The sequence below is a fragment of the Mesocricetus auratus genome, unplaced genomic scaffold, assembly GCF_017639785.1.
Source record: "Mesocricetus auratus isolate SY011 unplaced genomic scaffold, BCM_Maur_2.0 Super-Scaffold_100676, whole genome shotgun sequence".
Classification (NCBI taxonomy): Eukaryota; Metazoa; Chordata; class Mammalia; order Rodentia; family Cricetidae; genus Mesocricetus; species Mesocricetus auratus.
The window spans coordinates 121,421,822-121,446,000 of record NW_024429266.1 but is presented as its reverse complement, the minus strand read 5'-3'; the positions used below and the strand labels follow the sequence as shown (position 1 = coordinate 121,446,000).

The 24,179-nt window shown below is 41.4% G+C and overlaps 1 protein-coding gene across 1 annotated transcript in view; it reads left to right on the top strand.

Annotated features, from left to right (window-relative positions):
* The first annotated feature begins 2,481 nt into the window (after positions 1–2,481).
* Lancl2 (LanC like 2) overlaps positions 2,482–24,179 on the top strand; it is a 41,965-nt gene continuing 20,267 nt past the window's right edge. The window contains exon 1 of the mRNA XM_040739394.1: positions 2,482–3,278. Coding sequence (XP_040595328.1) covers positions 3,072–3,278 — 207 coding nt within the window. The 5' untranslated portion in view covers positions 2,482–3,071. The remainder of the gene's footprint in view (positions 3,279–24,179) is intronic.

The window sequence follows — 24,179 nt, the reverse complement described above, 5'->3', positions numbered from 1 at the left end:
GAAAATTCATAGGTGGAAAGTTTTGGGGGGGGCGGGGCTTACAGTTCCAGGGGATGAGTTGATGATGACAGGAAAGCAAGCTAATACACAGCTTTCCTTCATGGTTTCTGCTTCTGCTGCTGCTGGAATTCCTGCCCTGATTTCAACTGTGTGACTAACTGCGATCAGGACTCATAGCCAGATGAACCCTCATTTCCAGGTTGATTTTGGCCATGGTGTTTATCACAGAAATGTGAAGCAAACTGGTATTTATGTGTATCTGATACCATACAGTCATACAGCTATCTGGAAAGAAACTGGTAGTATTAACAATCTTTGTGAACCCTACAAAACATTCTAAGAAAATTCTAAATCTAATATAAATATAGGCAGTTCTGCTGCAGGCTTTCTAGCCAAAGATATGGGACCCCAAGGCTCCTCTTACCAGAAAGCAGTTTATTATGTTGTCAAGCTTCTAGAAAATTATTATCCAAATGCCAGAGCTCTGAAAGTTACAGGCAGGAGGCTTTTACACATTTTCTTTGCTCCTCTGTCTTCTGTATATGGCTACATACATTCTGATTGGACATTTTACAGTACGTGGCAGTAATAGTTAGAGTGATGAGGGGAAAGGAAGAGGACTTCAGGAGGGATGTGGTTGGTCCACTTAGGAAAACCGACCATCCTGAACTTACGCAGGGACATTGATCAACTTACACGGCTGTTTTCTGTTTCTTTCCAGTTAGTCCTCAAATGCCCCTATTACATTCCATGCTTGGATGCACAAACCCATCTTAGTATCAAATAGCATCATTTTGGTTTGAATTTTTATAGCATCACAATGGGTGGCCATACCCCCCCCCCCACTTCTGTAAGGCTGGAGAGAAACTTTGTGTCTAGGAAAACTATGTAAGGTAAATCAGGCATCCTTTCAGAATCGAAAGCATAACACAAAGATTTTAATTCCACCAAAAGTTGAAAACCATTTTCTAAATAAACTGTCTGGGTTTTAGCCATTTTAGATTTGGACGGGTATGTGGGTCATATTTGCTTAGCTTGTGATCTCTTAATCTTTTAATCATTTATTTGGAACTAGTAGTTGTTTAGATGTTATTTATGACTCCACATTCATCAAAAGATAGTATCAGTTGTCCCGATTAATGATTTGTGTTGAGGGTATGATCACCTTCCTTCTTACGGTCTTCTAGACTGCTCGATAATTTGAGAGGGTATTGTAGGTCAAAACATATGTATTGTTATCCTTTGTTGTTGATACAGAATAAGTGATTTTATTATGCCTACTAGTTTTAGAACTCTTTCATCATAAGAAAAAATGAGTATGGTGATATCCTGTCCTAACAGAGTGATGGGATGTGTGAATAACAGGAGGACTCTGTAATTACAGAAGGGAAACACTCTTTGTTCACAAGCCAGCCCGAGGGAGAACTGTCTCCCAATGATTTCACAGCTGTGAAGACTTGCCAGACCACCTTGCTGAAGATAGAGAAATAGACAGCAAGATACACCAGTGACAGGTCAGGCCACACCTGGACCGGGGCTGCTTAGCAAGGCATACAGACTACCACTTAAACTTTGGGTCAGGATCTGAACAGTTGGATAGGTAGGTGTGTGTGCCTGCTTGTGTTTGACATTGCCTCTCTCTGCCCCTCTTCCCAGGGTAGGCACACTAAATAAATCTCCCTTTTCCACTTTTCACTGTTGTCTCGTACTTGGATATTAAGGCTGGTGGCTGGGCCTGGCTTGTCAGGGATGCCGGGGCATAGGGTTTGATCTAAACTTTCACGATAATGCTGGGGGTGTGTGTATTGCATGTATGACAACGGATGGGCATGGAAACCCAAACCTTCTCCCTTCACTCCATTCTGAGGCCAAGGGCAGGAGCGACTGAAATCTTCGCAGGTTGGTACTGTCCCATCCTGCCACCTTTGGCATTATATTTACACGTTCCTTGCTTGGACTCGGGAAATTACACAATTGGGCTGCTCTGCGATTCTTGGCTTTCTTGCCTATTAACTTGATTTCTCCAGGGGTAGAAACATTTTGTCACCAAGCACTAATGTTTTTTAAATGAAAGACAATTGGAATAATATTATTTCCTTTCAAGAGAAATCATTACTCAGATTTGTTTCTAGGTAAACGATGCGAAAACCAGAGCCAATAAAGGCTGTGAATTTACACACCGTGACTACAGAAATGCAAAGATCTATTCGCTTGTGTCCTCTTTGCCATCCGTGTCATTCTGCTGGCCGATCATACTAATCTCGTGATCACAGGACTCTCTGGTCTATAAAATATTTAGATGACTAATAAGCATTCTTCCATATTATTTCTCGTTACAAAAGATGTGCATGTACTCAAAACCAAGAAGATGAAAATAAAACAACAAAGCAAAGGCCTGTGGCTCCTCCTCCAAACAACCCCCCTCCCAGTGGTGGTGAATGGGAGGGACTGTATGCCCCCTCCCTCGGGAGGCGATCCTTTTACTGTTTTAGGCCGTTTTGAAATTCTTTTCTTTAGAAGATACATATACCTATATATATATATATATATATATATATATGTATAATATACTTTTAATCAAACAAAGCAGCTTCTGTTCCCGTGATTGGCCGAGGACACGGACGGGCGGCAAGGCTGGGCTGGTGAAGAAAATGCAGTCAGTTTGACGATGGAGCGTCTGAAGATGCGCTCTTCGCTGGTGTGGGAACCTCTCACACTCTGAATGAACTCATCTTGATAGGCTTTGCCTACCGGAACGGGAGCTTCGCGGGCGAGCGGTTTTCTCTAGAATCTCTCGGTAGCCCACAGCCACGGGAGAGACGACGGTAGCCGGGGAGACTAGGCGGGTCTGCGGGTCGGTCGGGCAGGCTGCGAGCCGCGGCTGGGAGGGCGTGACTGGGGGAAAAGGCTGGAGGATCGGCTTCTTGGCGCCGGCGGCGGCATCCAGATGTGCAAGCCACCGGCCGCCAGGGAGGCTTCGCCGCGCAGCCCCGGCCTAAACGCCTTCCAGGAGGTTTGTCCCTGCCTGCGCGCCGTGCCCTGAGCTCTCCCAGCCGGGAGAGCGCGCGGACATGGGCGAGACCATGTCAAAGAGACTCAAGTTGCACCTCGGGGAGGCGGAGATGGAGGAGCGGTCGTTCCCCAACCCCTTCCCAGACTATGAGGCCGCCGCCGCCTCCGGCGCGGGGCTCGTCGCTGGAGCTGCGGAGGAATCAGGCCATGTTTGCCCTCTCCCCACCACAGACGACCCGGGCCTCCCTTTCCACCCCAACGGGAAGGTGAGTCGGGCTGCCAGGGCCGCGCCAGCGGTTGGGAGGGTGAGGCCCCCCTCCGCCAATGGTAGCGTCCGGCGGTCACGCCCTGGGGGTGCAATGACGTCATCGCCGTGCGTCCCGCCTGCTGTGGGTCCCCCCAAAGAGGCCAGGGAAAGGCGGCGGGGCCCTGGGGGGTGCAATGACGTCATCGCCGTGCGTCCCGCCTGCTGTGGGTCCAGCCTGAGAGGCCGGGGAAAGGCGGCGGGGCCCTGGGGTCGCTCCGACGGACACGACTTGGCTCTTCTTGTCACTGAGACAGTCTGACGGAGCAGCACTTTGACGTTTCTTGGGACTGAGAAGTGAATTAGTTGCTGCTGTTAGTTAGGTAGATGTTATGGCACCTGTCCGTGGGCACGCCCTCACTTGGAGAAAGGCTCTGCCATGCATGCCCTGCACAGCTTTGGGATTGACCTGATGGGGCGATAGGGAAATGAAGAAACAACAGGCATGTTGCAGAAAAGCCAGGATCTGCTGTGTCGTTCTCGGCAGCCCAAATCAGTGCTTTTGTCACGCAGAGCTGAGTGAGGAGGTGGATGCCAAGTGTCTAACCCTGGACAAAAGGCTGAGGAGGTGCCTATCCAACATATTACAGTGGACACTGGCCACCAGGGTCTCCCTGTTCCCTCAGTCACCACCTTTTACAGGGCCATCCTGGCTGGATGCTCCTCCCACTGCCCTAAACTTCTTCAGCCCTGGGGGCTTAGCCGTCTTTCCCCCCAGCTGCCTTTCCCTGTACAACCCAACCATTTCATTTACCTGGTCTTTTTCATCTACTCTCTTTTGCAACCCCTGGCTCTCTCCCCTGTCTTCTCTCTCCCCTCTCCCTTATTCCCGCATGGTCCAGCTCAGGCTCATGTCTACTCTGGACTCCCCCACATGACCCAACCTCTGACTATGCTCTCCCATGTGTCTATAACAAACTTTTCCCTCCATCATACCTAGGGGAAGTCATGTCCTTTCCTTTTATTTTTTTCTTTCACTGGGTTTATTATATGGAGGTGAGTGTGGAGTTGGGTTATTATATGGAGGTGAGTGTGGAGGTGGGTTATTATATGGAGGTGAGTGTAGAGTTGGGTTATATGGAGGTGAGTGTGGAGGTGGGTTATTATGTGGAGGTGAGTGTGGAGTTGGGTTATTATATGAAGGTGAGTGTGGAGTTGGGTTATTATATGAAGGTGAGTGTGGAGTTGGGTTATTATATGGAGATGAGTGGAGAGTTGGGTTATTATATGGAGATGAGTGGAGAGTTGGGTTATTATATGGAGGTGAGTGTGAAGATGGGTTATTATATGGAGGTGAGTGTGGAGGTGGGTTATTATATGGAGATGAGTGGAGAGTTGGGTTATTATATGGAGGTGAGTGTGGAGTTGGGTTATTATATGGAGGTGAGTGTGAAGATGGGTTATTATATGGAGGTGAGTGTGGAGGTGGGTTATTATATGGAGATGAGTGGAGAGTTGGGTTATTATATGGAGGTGAGTGTGGAGTTGGGTTATTATATGGAGGTGAGTGTGGAGTTGGGTTATTATGTGGAGGTGAGTGTGGAGGTGGGTTATTATATGGAGATGAGTGGAGAGTTGGGTTATTATATGGAGGTGAGTGTAGAGTTGGGTTATTATATGGAGGTGAGTGTGGAGTTGGGTTATTATGTGAAGGTGAGTGTGGAGTTGGGTTATTATATGGAGGTGAGTGTGGAGTTGGGTTATTATATGAAGGTGAATGTGGAGTTGGGTTATTATATGAAGGTGAGTGTGGAGTTGGGTTATTATATGGAGGTGAGTGTGGAGTTGGGTTATTATATGGAGGTGAGTGTGGAGTTGGGTTATTATGTGGAGGTGAGTGTGGAGTTGGGTTATTATATGGAGGTGAGTGTGGAGTTGGGTTATTATATGGAGGTGAGTGTGAAGATGGGTTATTATATGGAGGTGAGTGTGGAGGTGGGTTATTATGTGGAGGTGAGTGTGGAGGTGGGTTATTATGTGGAGGTGAGTGGAGAGTTGGGTTATTATATGGAGATGAGTGGAGAGTTGGGTTATTGTATGAAGATGAGTGAGGAGGTAGGTTGTCTAGTTTCTGTAGGGATTCTCTGCAAGAGAGCAGTCTTGCTGTCATTCAGAGAGGAAGATGTTGTTGATCCTTGTAAACACTGTCAACATCCAGCTTTGCTGGTTCCCTGATCCTAACCTAGGGAAGGGTTTGCAGTTTGTAAGGTGTGAGTCACTGGGGTTCTTGAATTTTGCTGTGTTCATGTCAATAATACACATTCACTCTGGAATTCTTCTGATCCCCACATAGCACCATCTGTTTAAGAAGACCTCTTTTTTCCAGTGAGGGTTTTCTTTTTTTTTTGCATATATATTGAAAAAAAAAACCAAAACAACAACAAAAACCCATGTAGATGTAGTAGCTTGGATTTATACCTGAGTTCTCTATTATATTACATTGATCTACATGCCTGTTTTGTTCCAGAACCATCATGTTTCTATTAACATGGGTCTATACTAAAATTGAAATCAGGTGTGCTTTTCTGTCCAGCAGTCCTCTTTTTGTTCAAGATTGGTTTGGCTGTTCTGTCTTGTTTGTGTTTTCATATGGGTTTTAGCTTTATATTTCCTATTACTCTAAAGTATTTCTTGAAATTTTGATGAGGATTGCATTGAATCTATAGATTGCTTTGGTAGGATGTTCATTTTTACAATATTTATTTTCCCAATCCATATGTCTGTGGGTATCTATCTCGTTGCCGCACCTGCTGCGCAGCCTGTATCTGAGAATGTGGTGAGGATTGATGGCACAGAGACCGGTCGGTTGCGTTAAGAAAACTTTATGCTCCCCAAATCAGCTTAGAACTTCCCAAGAAAAACGCTTCCCTTCAGAAAGACTTCTGCCATCCATACATGCACAAATCTCCAACAGCCCTCTCACACACCTCTCACCAGCCTCTCCTTCCTCCTGGCTGGTAGTTAAATCTCTGGCACCAGAATCGGGAACAGCAGGGAGTAGCTAGCCATCAGGAAGATCAAAGTCAGGGTGTTTCAGTGACTGAGCCCTTATCAAGCCCTTATCAGGAATTTATGGCACTGAATTGTTTTCAGTAAACATGTTTTTAGTAAACATTGTCTCATAGCTGCCTGCTCCCAGGCTGATCGAGGAGTGGGTTTCTGGCCAGGGTCTGTGATCCCCACATCTAGTATCTTCTTCAGTTTCTTTCTTTGGGGCCTTAATGTTTTCACTATAGAGGTCTTTGGTGTACTGTCTAGTTTATTCGTGGGTATTTATGCATGCGATTGTGTACATGCATTTGTGTATGTGTGTGTTGTGAATGGGTTTAGATACCTGGTTCCCTTTTCAGTATGTTTTTCATACATAGAGAGGCTACTGATTTTTGTGTGTTAGTTTTGTATATTACCACATTGCTGGACATGCTTATCAGCTCTCAAGAGATTTTCATGGCGTCTCTAAGGTCTTTTTGTGTATGGGATTTCATTATCTACTAATAGAGATACTTTGACTTTTCTTATTGGTTTCCCTTTCTTTCTTTCTTTGTCATTTTACTCATAGTTAAGAATTCAAGCACTCTGTTGAAGAAGACTGTAGGGATCTTTGTCTTGTCCATGATTTTTGTGGGAACACTTTGAGTTTTTCTCATTCAATTTGATGTTGGCTGTAGGTTTATCATTTATAGCCTTTAGATTTCAAAGCCCAGACCAGGCCCAGTCTCACTCTTTCTCTGCCTTCTGCCTGTGGATTGGGGTGTAAGGTCTTGGCTAGCACCATGCCTGCCTGCCTGCCGTGCTTTCTGCCATAATGGAAAACATGCTAACCCTCTGACGCTGTAGCCAACCCCTGGTTAAATGCTTTTATAACTAGCCGTAGTGATGTTTTTTCACAGCAATAGAATAGTAATGAAAACAGTATCATACCAGTGTTGTGATTATGAGCTGAAGATAAATTGAAGTGGAAATTGTGTTGTCTTTGAAAATGAAAAGGAGTAGTTCCTCTCTGTAACACTTTTAATACTTAACAGTCCTTTATCTGAAATTGCTGTCCATCCAGTTCAGAGATACTGAGTCTAGCGCCAGGAGCTGTGTTATGGTAAGTAATCTAATAATTGTGAAGCTTAGATGGTTTTCTAACTAGCAGCATCAGTTTTATGTGTTATCTTGTGAGGGTCCACTCAGAGGAGGAAAATTGCACCGAACTGATTGTTATTAACTATAATGAGATTGGCGTAATGAAAAATGTCTCATAGGGATTAAAGAGAACTCTAGAGGCTATAGGAATGGCAGATATGAGGAACAGTCTGGACTGCTAGGTCTGAGAGAGCACGTAAGGACACAGCTCCGGGTAATAGCTATCTGGTGCTGGATAATAAATTACCCTGAATTTAGCAACTTTTAAAACACTTATCTCACACAGTGTCTGAGGCTGAGGAGTCTGGAGCCTCATAATATTGCAGTTAGCTGTGTGTTTCTGACTCAGGGTTTGTCATGAAAATGCAGTCATTTCAGAGCTCAGTAAGATAAAGATAGTCTTCTCATCTCCTTCACATAGTTGTTGGCAGGTCTGACTAACTATTTTTTTCCTTTTATATTTGTGCGTGGGTGCGTGTAAGTGCACACACACGCTCCATGGTTCTCTCCGTCCATCATGTAGTTTCTGGGAATTAAATTCAGGCTGCTGGGCTTGGCATCAAGTGGCTTTACCAGCTTACCCCTCTCACCATCTCCAAGGGTTCAGTTTCTCATCACGTCGGTCTTTCCGTAGAGCTGCCCTCTCGACACAGCAGATACCTTCTCCTCACAGTGAGTGGTCAAGGAGACACAAAATGTTAGAGCATGTTCTCATAGAATTTGAGACTGAAAAGTAAATGGGGCCTGTTTTGAAAGACTTGATTAATCTGAAGAAAACATGAAATTAGAGAAACTTTTAGTTTGTATTTGTAACTTGACCTTCTTGAACTATTGGAAATGGTTTATTTTATGGTAACTTAATTTTCCATAGCTTAAAAGATTGATGGATTCTCTTTCATTTAAAAATGTATTTGACATGTTAACATATTATTAAAAATATAAGAAAATCAGTACACTCAGTTGCCAAGAGAATGCCAGTTTACTTAAAATGGACAGTAGGATGTTCAACCTCTAGCTATCCAAGTGGCTGAAGCAGAAAGACAGCGTGAGCTCAGGAGTTGGAATCCAGCATGGGAAACTTAGATGAGATTCCGTATCTTAAAAACAGATAAATTGAAGCACAGAGTGAACAAGAGTAGTGTGGCCATGGGGTCATGGGTGGAAGGGTGTCATCTATAATCCTTGTCAGAGTGATGTTTTTGGTCAGGGGAATCAGCACTTCCAGGATACCTGTTAGGAAGGCAGATCCCACCTCAAGCCTGATAAACTACCATCTTCTTAATTATTCTTGTGAAGCAATAGGAAAACATAATATCTTGATCTTTTTCAAGAACATAACTGTGGTAATTTATATGTGTAAGTGCCACCCAAGTCTGTATGTCCAGCCCATCTCTATCCCTTTGATACTGTCATGGTGTTGTTCATTAGGGTTGCAGGAATGGATTTGTTCTCTTCATCTATTTAAAGAGTAACAATACTCAGCCACATGTTATTAAAAGCGCGCACACACACACACACACACACACACACACACACACACACATTCTGATTATGTTTTCAATTTACATCATGGTAGGAGACCAGGGAGACTGAAGCATCAAGATTCGCATATGAATGAAGTCCGTTTGGAGAGGAAGACTGGAAGTCCTTTGCCTGGGCTTCTTCTAAAATAGACCACTCGAGAGAAAAACCTCCAGTATACAAACTTGATGGACACCGATGTTATGCAAATGTCCTAGAAAGGGTCCTGGCCATATGGCCCAGTACATTTGGAACTCTTTTCTTGGGTCCTTACTCCATTTCCTTTCTTGGGAGTACTTTGCCTTTCTCAGTCATCTGTCTGGTTTCTAACCATGTGCCCCTGGTACAGTCCTTTGCCCCAGACACAGAGTCTGGAATCAGTCCCTCTGAATGCAGATCCACAGCTATGCACTTGATACCATGTGTGAACTGAAGTTCCCAGAAGGAGAAGAAGAAAAAGAAATGTGTCTGTGGCAGGGGAGGGGAGGGGCAAACTAGCTGCACCTATGGAGAAAGGCTTCACCAATATTAAAGAAGCTACAAGGGAGATGGAATGACGGAACTTCAAGATCATGGAGAGTTTAGGTGTTGCAGACAGGAGACAAATGATCTTGTGCTATTTTTAGTTTCATTGAAAGCTTCTTATACTTCACATCTGTGTCTGACCTAGTAATAGCCTGTAAGTATGAAAATCTTACATTAGCTTTCACTGGTTCAGAAGCTGAGAATGTCAACAGATAGCATCTATTTGAACCTGATAGAATTTTCCGCGTTTTACTATAACCTGCCTACCCATGGCTTCCACTAATGGATTTGTAACTGCTTTTATTTGTAAATTTCTTTATTACATAGGTAATAAAAATCTCATGTTGTAACTATTTTCACAATGGAACATGATGTTTGGGGAGACTGGAATCCATGTTCCTGGGCCTTGGTCACTCATATTTGGCAGCAGAATAAATGCTACCTTATTCCCTTTGAGGTGAGAACTTTGGTTTTGAATCAGTAGTATGGTCCCAAATGTGAGGCCCCAAGGACAATCCATTACTACTGGAGGAGTTACTGGGTTTGGTGTCAGGAACCAATAGGGGGCCCCTTATTCCCAAGTATCTGGCATGCCTCCTCAGGTGGCTGCCCATGAGTTCTTCATGGGGCTCAATGCTCCGCTCCTTTGTGTGGTTGATGGTCCGTGTGTTTATTGTGAGATGGTGCAGGATCTTGTTGGATACCCTTTTGGTTTGCTTTCAAAATGTTCCATTGAAGGAGTTCAGTTTTTTTGTTTGCTTTGCTAGCCTTTTAGTGTCTAAATTCCATTTGTTTTGTTTTCAGACCTCTGAAATAATTTTTGCTTGATAATTTGTCAGCAATCTATTTTTTTTCTGGACACTCCTCCCTGTATCTAATCTAAAGAAAGGGGAGACACAGCAGATTATTGTTTATACAATCTGGATTTGATAAGTGTTTTAATTGAACTCTTATTTTTAAAGGAAAAATTCAATTGAAGATGATTTGAATTTATTTTTCCCCTAATAGATAATATTAACTATTTCCAAATTGACTTATTTGGCACATTTTAACAAGATTTCCTAGGCAATACAATTTTAAAAAATATCATAAATGGGCACATTGATTTAATTGGTATTTAAAATAATCTAAAATAATTAAACTTGGTAATTTACAAAAAATAATAGGGCTTATGTGAGTACTTCTAAGTTAAAAGATGCTAAATAGAAACGTAATTAGAATTTTTAGAGGTTATGTCAGAATTAAAGAAAAAATCCTAAGAATTCTATTGTCAAACTCCTATTCTCTTCTACCCTTCTCTGACCTTGTCTCTTCCCTGTTTATCTCTAAACAGAAGAAAATTCTGTGTCAAAGAAAAGGGTTGTTCTGGCTTGTTCTAGGATAAAAGTTAGAAGCAATCCTATTCTACATTAAAAATTCCCATTTGTAACAACTCCAGTGATTAACTCTTGAACAGAGATGATAATCTAATTTAAGTAACAGGTGTTCTGGTTTCCTTTCTGTCATGATAAAACAATCTGAAAAAAGCTCTTTGGGGAGGAAAGAGTTCATTTAGCTTACATATACAGGTCACAGTCCATCGCTGAAGGAAGTTAAGGCAGGGAGTCTAGTAGGAGCTTGAAGCAGTAACTATGATGGAACAGCTGTTTGCTATCTTGTTCCCAGGCTCATGCTTGGCCATCTTTCATACCTGCCCAGGGAATGGTGCTGCCCACAATAGGATAGGCACTGTCAGTTACTGTCAAGATAACCCCCTGCAGACATGACCACAGGCCAGTCTGATCTGGGTACTCTTTCAGGTGAGAGACTCCCTTCTCTGGTAATGCGAGGCTGGGTCAACGATGACAACAAGATTCAGCTTTGATCTCCCCCCTCCACACACAAGCTTTCTTATGTCTTAGAAATAAAACAATGTGAAATTTCTCCTTTGTTTTACTTTGTTCTTGAGAGAAGGTCTCACTGTGTAGTATTGGCTGGCCTAGATCTCACAGAACTCCATCTGCCTCCTGGATATTGTTAGTGCTGTGATTAAAGGCATATGCTGCCACACCCAGATGCTCTGCTTTATTAAAAAGTACACTAAGTGTGCTAAGAGTCCATAGGCTACCAATTGAGCTAGTGGGGTACCTTCATGATAATTGTCTTTGTCATCTTGTGTGCTCAGAAAGAACCGAGCTCCATGCATCCAGACGGGTATATGTCTGAATATTTATGCCTAACTTTGATTCTGCTTTTTTGTTGAATTGTGGACTCAAATTAGAGGCCAATGCATTTGAAAATAAGGGTGGTTTCTAACTGCTGCTATAATATGCCTTAACACTTTAGCAAACAATTTAGATTTGCTTAATTAAAAAAAACAACACAGCACTGCCAACAAACTGTACCTACATTTAAAAATGTTGGATATTTAGGAAGTTATGTGCATGCTGTCTGTGTTTCTGATACAACTTCCTTAGTTTTTTTTTGTTTTGTTTTGTTTTTTGTTTTTGTTTTTCGAGACAGGATTTCTCTGTGATTTTGGAGGCTGTCCTGGAACTAGCTCTTGTAGACGAGGCTGGCCTCGATCTCACAGAGATCCGCCTGTTTCTGCCTCCCGAGTGCTGGGATTAAAGGCATGCACCACCAATGCCTGGCTAGACGGGGCATTCTTAAACATAATAAATACAATTTACAGAAAGCACATAACCAACATCAAAATAAATGGGGTGAAACTCAAATCATTTCCACTGAAATAAGGAACAAGTTTGTCCACTCTGTCCGTATCTATTTACTACAGTATGTGAAGTCTTAGCTAGCGCAATAAGACAACAAAAGGAGATCAAGGGGATACAAATAGTAAGAAAAGAACTCAAAGTACCTGTATTTGCAGATGATATGATAGTAAACATAAATGACCCTAAATCTCCTACCAGGAAACTTCTGCAGCTATAAACACATTCAGCAAAGTAGAAGAATACAAAGTTAATGCACAAAGTCAGTAGCCTTCCAGTATACAAAGGACAAATGAACTAAGAAAGAAATCAGGGAAATCACCTTTTACAAAAGATTCAAAAATATAAAATATCTTCGGTAACTCTAACCAAACAAGAGAAAGATTTGTATGTAAAAACTTTCAGCATTGGATTGGAGAACATACCAGAAGATGGACCGATCTCTTATACACATAGCCTAGTAGGATTAATATAGTAAAAATGGTCATTCTACCAAAAACAATCTACAGATTCAGTACAGTCCCCCACACAATTCCAACACAATTCTTCACAGAACTTGAAAATAATTTTCAGTTTCATATGGAAATATAGAAACAAAACAAAAACCCAAACAATAACAACAACAACAAATTGGATAGCTAAAAAAAATCCTGAATAATAGAAGAACTGTTGGAGGTATCACCATCACTGACCTAAATTGTATTATGGAGCTACAGTAATAAAAAAAACAGCATAGTGTTGGCATAAAAACAGACAACATTGATCACTGGGATTGAAGACCCAGACATAAGTCCACATACCCATGGACACCAGAATGCACACTAGAAAAAGAGACAGTATGCTCAGCAGATGGTACTGGGCAAACTGGATGCCTGCATGTAGAAGAATGCAAATAGATCCACACTTATCACACTGTATAAAACTAAACTCCAAATGGATCAAAGATCTCAACACAAGACCAGATATACTGAACCTGATAGAAGAGAAAGTGGCAAATAGTGTTGAACTCACTGGCACAGGAAAGGGCTTTCTGAACAGAAGAACAGATAGAACAGACAGGAAGAATAACAACTAATAAATGGCATCTCCTGAAACTGAAAAGCTACTATATAGATAGTAAAGGACATCGCCTTTTAGACAAGGTGGCAGGCTACAGAATGGGAAAATATTTTTCAACTTCATATCTGATAGAGGGCTAATATCTAAAAACATAAGAAAAAACTAAAAACCAATGGGCACCAAGAAAATAATGACATTCGGTTATATCCGTAGATCTGTGTTTTGCTTAGTCATCATTACAGTATCCTCCTCCTGCAGCAGATGGGGACAAATACAGAGACCCACTGACAGACAATATGCAGAGAATGAGAGACCTTGACACTCACCCCCTAAAAAGGTTGTCCCTCAAATCCCACCCCTTGGGACTCATGGGAACTCAGGAAGAGGAAGTGGAAAGTGTGTAAGAGCCAGAGGGGTTGGAGGACATCAAGAGATCAAGTCCTTCTAGGCAGAACATGGTAGCACACATATAAACTCACAGAGACTAAGACAGCATGCCTGCATGGTCCTGCATGGGTCTGCATGGGTCTGCACCATATGGGGCTTAGAGATGAAAAGAGAAGTGAACACATGGCTCCATCTCTTATCCAGAGGCTATTTCCAACTGATAGCCACTTGCAAATGAAAAATTAATTTTCTTCAAGGGAGTCTCACTAGGGAAACAAACTACTCCAAGGGGTAGGCTGCATGCCCAGCAGGTAGATGGCCAAAACAAAATGAACTCCACAGCATCTTTGGAGGGTTTTTTTGTCTCATAATGTTAAGTCAGGACTTTGGAGGGGGGCACTTTACAGGTCCTTTGTATATTTATTATGGATTCTGTTTTTGTGTCTTTATGGAATTTCTGTGTATACAAATTGCGTGTGTGTGTGTGTGTGTGTGTTCTGTTTTTTCTTTGGCTTTTTTTCTTGTTGGGTTGTTTTGCTCTGTTTTGATTTGTTTGTTTTTGTTTTATCTTATTGAATTCCATTGTTGTTCTTAGATGCCTGCTTGTCTTCTAACAAGAGACAGAAAGGGTCTGGATCCAAGTGGGAGGCAAATAGGGAAGAACTGGCAGGAGTGGAGGGAGGGGAAACTAATTAAAATGTATTGTATGAAAAAAATCTTCTGCTTTGAATGAAAGAGAAAAAGAAAACAATAACTCAGTTAGAAATGGAGTACAGATCTAAACAATATTCTCAAAAAGAGGAAACACAGATGACTGAGAAACAAAAGAAATGTTCAACATTCTTAGTCATCAGGGAAATTCAAATGGAAAGTATTTTGAGAGTTCATCTTACATCAGTCAGAATGGCCAAGATCAATACAAAAAAAAGTCAGTGCATGTTGGTGAAGATGTGGAATAAGGGGAACACTCATCATTGCTGTTGGAAGTGCAAACTTCTATAGCCAGCATGGAAATCAGTGTGACAGTTACTCAAGAAACTGGGAATATATCTACCTCAAAATCCAGTTATATTACTTATGGGGATATACCCAAAGGATGTTTCATCCTTCCACAGAGATGCTTGGTCAATCATATTCATTGCTGCTCTATTCATAATAACAAGAAATTGGAAAGAGACTAGACGTCTGTCAGCAGATGAGTGGATAAAAAACAATGCGATATAAGTACACAATGGAAGATTACTCAGCTGTTTAAAAACTGAAATTGTGAGATTTGTAGCTAGAGAAAAATTGTTCTGAGTGAAGTAAGTCATACACCAAAGCACAAATATGGTATATATTCACTTATAAATGGATGCTTGCTATTAAATCATCGATAAGCAGGCTATAATCCATGTAGCCACAGAAGTTATTTATAGAATAGGGGACTATGGAGAGGATTAGATTACCTTATAGAGGAGAAATAGTTATGGATGGGTGGGGTGGGAAAGAAGAATCAGGGAGGGGGAGGGATGAGAAATGTGAGGGAGGGAATAAGGGGGAGAAACAGCGAAAATTAAGGGCCACTTGAGGGGGTGTAGGGGAACCTAATATAGTAGAGGCTTCCTAAAATATATACATATGTGTTATTGATCTAAATGAAATCACTGTGTAAAGAGAGAGATGGAAATCCAACTGGACATCTCTTGTCACCAAATGATGTCTCCAATTCCAGTAATTGGTTATGTCCAATTGAGTTGTTGACCAAAGGAGCAAATGAAAACCCCCAAATAATCCAGGCTATTGCTAAGGCTATTTTATTGCTCTCCACTAACTGATATCTTTGGAGAATTTGAGTTGGTGCCTGTTTAGAGCCTTTACTCCTATGGACTAGTGTTGATGGCACCAGAAGGAGAAAATGGCCAAAGGAGAAAACAAACACCAACCCAGCTATAAACCCTTTGATCTACAATGGTGACCTGCGTGCAAGTGTGTCAGTGCACTAGCAGCACAAAGCTAAGGGACTAACCCACCAATATCTGATTGGATTTAAGTCCACTCCATGAGATGGAACCCATACCCAAATCTCTGGTGGCCAAGAACACGAGGGCATGGCCCTAGGGGAAATCTAATACTACAATTCTGCTAAAGCATTAATGCTCAACCTGTGGGGTGAGTGAGACCCCTTTGGGGTTCATATCAGATATTTGTTTTAAGATTCATAACAAGCATTAGCAAAATTACAGTTTGAAGTAGCAGCAAAATAAGTTTATAGTTGGGGGGGGCTCACTGCAAAACAAGGAAATGTATTAGGAAGGTTGAGAACCACAGTGCTAAAGGAATCTAGTAACCAAATGATCCCCAACAACATTGTGCTATACTCATGGGTCAATCTATTGCTTAGTCGTCATCAGAGAAGCTTCCCCCTACCCTAAATGGGAATGAATACAGAGACTCAGAGCTAGATGATGTTTAGGGAGAGAGAGACCTTAGAACACTTGGTTATAAATTGGATGTCTTCTGTTTCTTTCCCACAGAGCTCAGGGAACTCTGCAGAAGGGGAGGCAGAAAGAGTATAAAAGCCAGAGGGGATGGAGGACACAAAGGAACTAAAGCCTTCAGTGTAGCAGGACTGATAAACATAAGAATTCACAGACAGTGGCAGCATGCATAGGACCTGTGTGGATTTGGGTCTTATGGGGTCCCAGTGCTCAAAGGAGAAGAGAAAATGCCCTTTATTGAGAAAATGCCTCCATCTGAGCTCCTGTAGACAAATCTCTAGGAACATTTTCTTGATTAGTGATTGATGTAGGAGGGTCCAGTCCATTTAGTTCTGAGTTATCTAAGAAAGCAAGGTAAGTGAGCCACGGAGGGCAAGCAAGTAAGCAATGTTCATCCATGGCCTCATCAGCTCCTGTTTTCAGGTTCTTGTCTTGAGTCCCTGCCCTGACTGCCCTTCATGATAAAATGTTTCCAGCTTGGTTTTGGTCATGGTGTCTACCACAGCAGTTGAAACTAATGCAGAAATTGGTACCTGGTTCGTGCTGTGTTGTTGTGACAGACTTGACCTGGTTGATTTTGGGAGGGTTGTAGAAGCCTTTTGAACTTTGGATGAAAGGGCTCAGAGCCAATGGGCTGGTGTTTGGGGAACTGGAAAGATAATAATGGTGTGTGAAATGCAGATAATGGAGGACTAGCTTGTGATGTTTCAGAGAAAAGTTTGACAGTTCTTCGAAGATTATTATCTCTCCATGTGCTATTTTTGTACTAAGAACCTGTAGTTTCTGATCATCTGGGTCTGAAGAATCAGCTGTGATTAACAAGAGACCAGCACCACTGAAATGAACCCTTTGCTTTCCTGGGGCAGTTGATGCTAGTTAGCTGAGGTTGGTAGAGTAACTGTGGATTATTTTCTCAGGGTCGGCACATAGAAGCATTGATCCATAAAGGCTCAAGTCTGTATTTCTTGCTGGTAGTTGACTTCGTAATGTAATGTGTAAGAGTCTCCCAGGCAGTACTGGTGTCATGAGAGCCCCAGGATTGAGGGGGTCATAGAGAAAAACTGAATATTGGCACCACCATGAAGCAGGGTCAGAGTCCCTGAAGAGAGTTTAGAGAGACTACTGGTAAAATTAGGTGCGACCTCAGTTGCTGTGGAAACCCGAGTGAGTCAGAGATGCCAGTATGATGGGCTGACCTCTCTGGTATCAGCAGCTGTGGTGTGGAGTCAGCCTGAGCCTGTAAGACAAGCCGAGTGTGTTCCAGAAGGTAGAGCCAAAGAAGTGGAGCTTCCAAGTCCCTCTGGAGTCCCAAACCCTGACTCATTTACACTGTTGAGTTTGCTTTTGTTCTGTTCAGATTGTGACTGTGTCCCAGGCCTTCCCTCTTGGAATAAGAAGTGTGTAGCATACTTTATTTTATAGGAGCCCACAGTTAAGAGAGTTTGGATTTTTGGAGAGACTTCAGATATATTAAAAAGACTGTGGGACTTTAAAATTTCTATGTTTTATATTGTGATATTAATATGAGATCTTGGAGACAAAAAAAGGAAAGATGATTTAATGGTGAGTTTGTGAGTCACATTGACAAGTGGTCAGTTATGGTAGCTTTTTGTTTTTGATTTTTGGGTTTGTTTATTTATTTCAACTTGACACAAGCTATGGTTGTATGGGAAGAGGCAACCTCAATTAAGAGAATGCCCCATAAGATTACTTTCAGGCAAGTCTTTGCGGGTATTTCCTTGATCAATGACTGATGCCAGAGGGCCCAGCTCACTGGGTGTGGTCCCACCTGTGGACAAGTGGCCCTGGATGATACAAAAGAACAAGCGGAGGAAGCCATGGAGATGACACCAGTAAGCAGCGTTATTCTGTGCTCTTCTTCAGTTACTGTTTTATGTTCCTGCCTTAAGTCTCTGCCCTGATGTCCCTTCATGATGGACTTAGAGGCTGTAAGATAAAATAAACCTTTTCCTACCCAAGTTGCTTTTGGCAGTGGTGTTTATCACATCAGTAGAAACCAAGTTTAATGCATTATATTTTTCTGTTAGGTAAAGCTTCCACTTACTAGATTACCACTGCATTTACAATAGAACAATTATATTAAAAAGAATTCCACCAGCCGGATGTTGGTGGCACACAACTTTAATCCCAGCACTTGGGAGGCAGAGGCAGGCGGATCTCTGTGAGTTCGAGGCCAGCCTGGTCTACAGAGCAGTTCCAAAGCAATGCAGAGAAATTCTGTTTGGAAACCCAAAAAGATAAAATAAAAAATTCCTACCAGAGGCATTCCTGCTAATTTTTCTTATTCCTGATAAATTTTGTAATATAAAATGAATTTTACTAAAATTATTTAATCACAAACTTATTCTGTTGGACAAATATTTAAACCTATTTGTACTTGTTCCACTATATAAGTTACACTGTGATTCTGATTATTTTCATTCATATAAATTGATGACTGAACAACTAATTATAAAAGTCAACTCAAGCCTTTGGCTTCCTCGGCCTAAGATATTTCTATTAGTCCTTCTAAATCTGAGTTGTAACACTTTAAAACAATATTCTTATGTCTATATGAAGTAAGTACTAAAGCTACTTTAAAATTTTAAGTAAACACTACATGAGGGGGCTGGAGAGATAGTTGAGAGCATTGGCCAGAGTGCCCAGGTTCAATTCCCAGCACCTATATGGTGGCTCACAACCACCTGTAACTCCAGTCCCAAGGGATTAGCTGCCTCTTCAGCCTCTACAGGCACTGCACAGATACCATGCACAGACATACACTGAAGCAAATAATTATGCACATAAAATCTCATTAAAATGAAAACATTAGGAGACATCTCTATTAAAGGGAGACAAGTGGATCATTTTAAAATGTGACAATTAGACATTCAAAATTGGTTACAGTGTTTCTCCCCAGGGAGCCTCCAAGGTGAGAAGAAAACTGGGTGATTCCATCAACTGAAGTCAAAGATGACCACAGCCAGGACTCTGTTCAGTCAGGAGGAAAAGAGCCCTCCACAGGAACCTTGTGTCGTCATCTTTTGAGGATGGGTTCCCCTGAAATCCAAAACAGGGGGATGACACTCATCTTCTACTACATTGTATCCTAAGTAACTAAACCTCCCTAACTCTCACTCTGTATCTCCTAATTTTTTGCTATATTTAGACACTTTTGATATTTAAGGTAGTCCATATTTAACTTGGTATGCTCCTAAGTAATAAAGATAAGACTAATCTTGTATTTTGATTTTAGTATTTTTTATAAAATGGATGCTATTGTATCTGTTATTAATCATGTTTTTGTAATTACCGTTTGCTTACCCCAAACCCCTACCTTACTCGAACCTAGTTTTCATATTTAAAAAAGATTCTAGTGCTTTAACTGCCATTGTAACACAATTTTTTCATTATTAAATCTAATTTGGTTAAGAGAAATACAGGTTTTAAGTAGAACCCCCGTTTTGAGGATACCTATATAAGATTTAAAATTTTTACCTATTTTATGTATATGGGTGATTTGTCTGCATGTATATGTGTGTACTATGTGTGTGCCTGGTGCCTGCAGAAGCCAAAAGAAGAGGTTGGGTCTCTCTGAGAATGGAGTTACAGAAGGTTGTGAGCCGCCTTGTGGGTATTAGGAATCAAACCCGAGTTCTTACAAAGAGCAGCCAGTGCTCTTAACTGCAGAGCCATCTTTCCATCCCTGGATATCTGTTTTTTAAATCCAAAAAATAGACTTTTTCCTTAAAAAAGAAAAGACAAATTGAGTCCAACCAATTAGTAGATTGCTTTTTTTTTAACAAATTTTTATTTACTTTAGAAACAATCTTATTTTACATATCAAACCCAGTTCCTTCTCCCTCCTAGCCTCCCGTGTCCCCCACCAAACCCCTCATCCACTCACAAAGGAGGGTGAGGCTTTCTAGGCTCATCAGAGTTTGTCACATCATTTTGGGCAGGGCCTAGGTTTTCCACTATGTCTAGGCTTAAAGAGTATCTCTTCATGGGGAATGGGCTCCAAAGTCCATTCGTGCACTAGGGATAAATACTGGTTCTACTGCCAGAGGCCCCATAGACTGCCCAGGCCTCCCAGCGGTCACCCACGTTCAGGGGGCCAGGTTCTCCAGATGTCAGAGTGGGATTCGTGAGCTCCTGTTTGCTCAGGCCAGCTGTTTCTGTGGGCTTCCCCAGCCTGGTTCTAATAATGTTAAAAATATTAAGAGACAGTCTGTTATACACTATTAATGACATTTTCACATCCTCAGATATTTGATAAACTTAAAGTAATTAAAACTCCTTTTTATACTAGTTAGAGATACCCAAAGATTTAGGTTAACTCTTCTTAGCCAAATTATATAAAAGACACCCATCTCTAATATAATCAATATCTGTGGTATTTTAGATTAGTACATTTAGTAAGGATTTAAATATTAATTCAATAATATTCATATTTTACTACACAAGGGAAGTGGGAAGAAACTATTAAGATAAAATAATGTTTATTTATGCAGGGCCTATAAAATTAAAATTTCTAGAGGTCTGGCTTCTAGTTTCTATTACTATTGGTAATGCTTGGCACATGGAGAAAGACAATTTTGTTAGAAGAAAAAATTTTAAATAGTATGTTTTTACCTAATTTCTTCTGTGATGTAACTGTTCATTTACTTCCTGAAACTAAAATCTTGTATAATTCCAAGGTAATAAAACAAACTAAGTCAGTGTTCAAAAGTAGGGTCATAATAATATAGTCTCAAACACCAATCTCTCATAAAAATGAGAGCTAGTCACTCTGTGTGAAGTTATAGATAGAAAATGATTCCGAGGTAAAGAAAAACCAATATTTAAAAATAGGAAGTTCTTTCAAATACTCCAAACAAGTGAAATCCTTGATAAGGTCCAGGTGACTGTAGAGACAGGGGAAACAAGCATTCGTTCTGGCTCAGGAGTATGTATGTACCACATACAGAGAGTTCGCTGTTCCTTGCTGTGCCCCTCATGCCTTCCCTCTGCTTCCTTAGGCTATGCTGTTTTCTTGACTGTTTTAACTTGTGTAAAAAGTAGATGTATAAAACACCCATTATAAGTCACATATAATGTTATGTCAGATGCAGAGGGAAATGTAAAACCTCATGCCTTGATACTTATGTTCTGTAGATTTGATGATGTGATCCAGGGATTTCTCTATTAAAGCCTTTACCAACTTTTTCTCTCTGCTACTGTCTACTTCCTTGTCCAATCATCATCACCTCTTCCTGACCCTACATGAGCCTTCCTAGTACTGTGGGACACCATGCAGTGTTTAGCCTTTACACACACAAATTGTGATGCCTGGCTAACAGGGAAAGTGTGAGCTGAAGTTTCCAGCAGGAAAAGAAATCTTATAACACATTTTTTGCAGACCACTAAGCTGTCACCAGTCCCAGTGTTAAGAATGTCATCAGGTGTTATCTAAAACCTGTTTAAGAGTTTCCCTTCTTTATTATAACTGGTCTGCCTATGATCTCTACTCTAAAGTGTTTGGTAAATGCTTTCACTTTTAACTGTGTAACTAATAAAAATCCCACATTACCATTTCTGCAGTGGGATGTGTTGTTTGAGGAAACCTGAAGCTGTGTCCCTGGGCCATAGCAACTCATATTTATACTAGAGAATATAAACTATTTTTACTGCTTTTGAGGTGAGAACTGTGTTTTGTGCTGACATTGGGCGCATAACTTAAAAGACATGTCTTTTACTGTATCTCCCCTGCTCCTGGTCAAAACAAAGGTATCTGAACTCTAGTTTTGGCCCCCTCCATGATATTCCCTGAGCCTTAGGTACAGGAGTTGGGTTGTACATATTCATGGGGACTAGGACTTCATAATCAGTTATTCTCCACATTTTGACCACTTTTATGTAATACTCTTCATCTGCTTCAAAGAAAAGCCTCTTTGATAACAGGTGAGAGCTGCCTGTGGGTATAAGGATAAATGTTCAGAATGCAGTTAGGAATTACGCTTGTTTAGTGAAGTGATGCTAATAGTCGCTCTCCTAAGATCCCTGACCTCATTAGCCACAAGTAGCTGCCAGAGTTTCCAGTACCAGTCCTGATTTCCCACCCACTGAACAGGCCTTACGTTCACTTAGACAACTGTTGGTCACCTCCAGTATTTGAGTGCTACTGTTGCACCGCCCCCACAGGCATCACTATAGGGTTAGACTATTGAATGCTTCTCTGCATGGGCAGCTGGCTGAATGCTAGTTCTCAGGCTTTCAGATCAGATACAGCTCGGACCGTCCCAGTCGTGTCCAAAGACTCCACCCACTTAGTTCTCTCTTTCCTGCCGTTTCCCTGCAGCAGGTAGGACGTTTCCTGTCTCCCTCTTCTCTTCTGTCCTCTCTCTGTCTCTGTCTCTGCCTGTTTCTAAGTCTCTATGTCTCTTTACCTCTTTTCTCTTTCCTTCCTCCTCCCACTTCCCTTTTTAATAAAACTTGTCACTTAAGCTCTGTCTGCCTGGCGTGTTTGTCCCTTGCCCTCCATGGAATCCACCAAGGTCCCCACATGCTTTATTCCTAACACATAAGACCATAGTTCATTTTCATACTGATTGATATAGGAGGGCTCAGCCCATATGCATGGTGCCATGCCTCAGTACGTGGTCATAGGGCTGCTAGAATGATTAAGCCACGAGGAGCAAGCCACTAAGCAGCACTCCTTCATGGTCGCTGAGTCAGCTCCTGTCTATAGTCTCTGCCCTGCTTGAGTTCCTGCTTTGACTTCCTTCAGTGATGGACTCTATTATGGAAGTGTAAATGAAATAAACTCTTTCCTCCCCAGATTGCTAATGGCTACTCTAACTTTAGACAATACATCTAGATACTTGGAGCTAGGATCCAACGATGAAAAAGAACATGCAATATTTATATCTACATGGGTCTGAGTTAGCTCACTCATTTTAATATTTTCTAGTCTATAATCTGTCCACTTATCTGCAAATGTCACAGTGTCGTTTTTATTTGTAGCTGAATAGTTTTCTATTGTGTATATATTCCATTTTCTATTATCCATTCATTAAGAACATTTGGGTTGTTTTCATTTCTGAGCTATTTTAGGTAGAGTGGCAATGGACATGGCTAAGCAAGTATCTGTAGAGTAGGATGTTGAGTCCCTGGATGTATTTCAAGAAGTGGGGTAACTGATCATATGGGAGAGTTACTTTTAGCTTTCTGAGATTTTCCTACACTGGTCTCCAGAATGGCTGCATCAGTTTGCATTCAGCAGTGGCTGAGGGTTCCTGTTTCCCTACACCCGCTTCAGCGTTTGTTGTAGGTGGTTTTGTTGATGCTAACCATATTGACTTGGGTAAGGTGAAATCTTTAAGTTGGTTTGATTTACATTTCTTTTTGATTGCTAAGAAAAATGAGCATATTAAAGGCATTTCTTAGCCATTTTTATTTATTCTGTGGAGAACTCTATTCAGATCCATAACCCATTTTTTGATTGATTTTTTTTTTTTTAGCTCTTTGTATTTGGAGTTCTTTGTACATTCTGGCTATTTATCCTTTGTCAGATGTATAGCTGGTAAAGATTCTTACCCACTCTGTGAGCTCCTTTTTCACTTGATTGCTTGTTTCCTTAGTTGTTCTGTGAGGTTCCTCTTGTCAGTTGTTGGCCTTGATTTCTGGGCAAACTGAGTCCTATTCAGAAAGTCCTTTCCTACACCTGTATCTTGTAAGATAATGCCCCTGCTGTTGTTTGTATGCGTGCTTGTTTTTCCCTAAGGAGTTTAAGTATTTCAGTGACGTCTTTGATGCATTTGTAATTTGTCTTTTGCATGGTGATAGATAGGGTCTAATTTCATTCTTCTACATGTGCACATCCAGTTTTCACAGGACCATTTTTGGAAGATGCTATATTTTCCCCAGTGTATGTTTGTAGCCTGTTTGTCAAACACCAGATGACTGTAGTTATGTGTACACTTGTAATATTTTGTTCTATTGGGCTACATGTTTGCTTTTCTGCAATATCCTGCTATTTTTTATACCATGGCTCTGTAGTTAAACTTG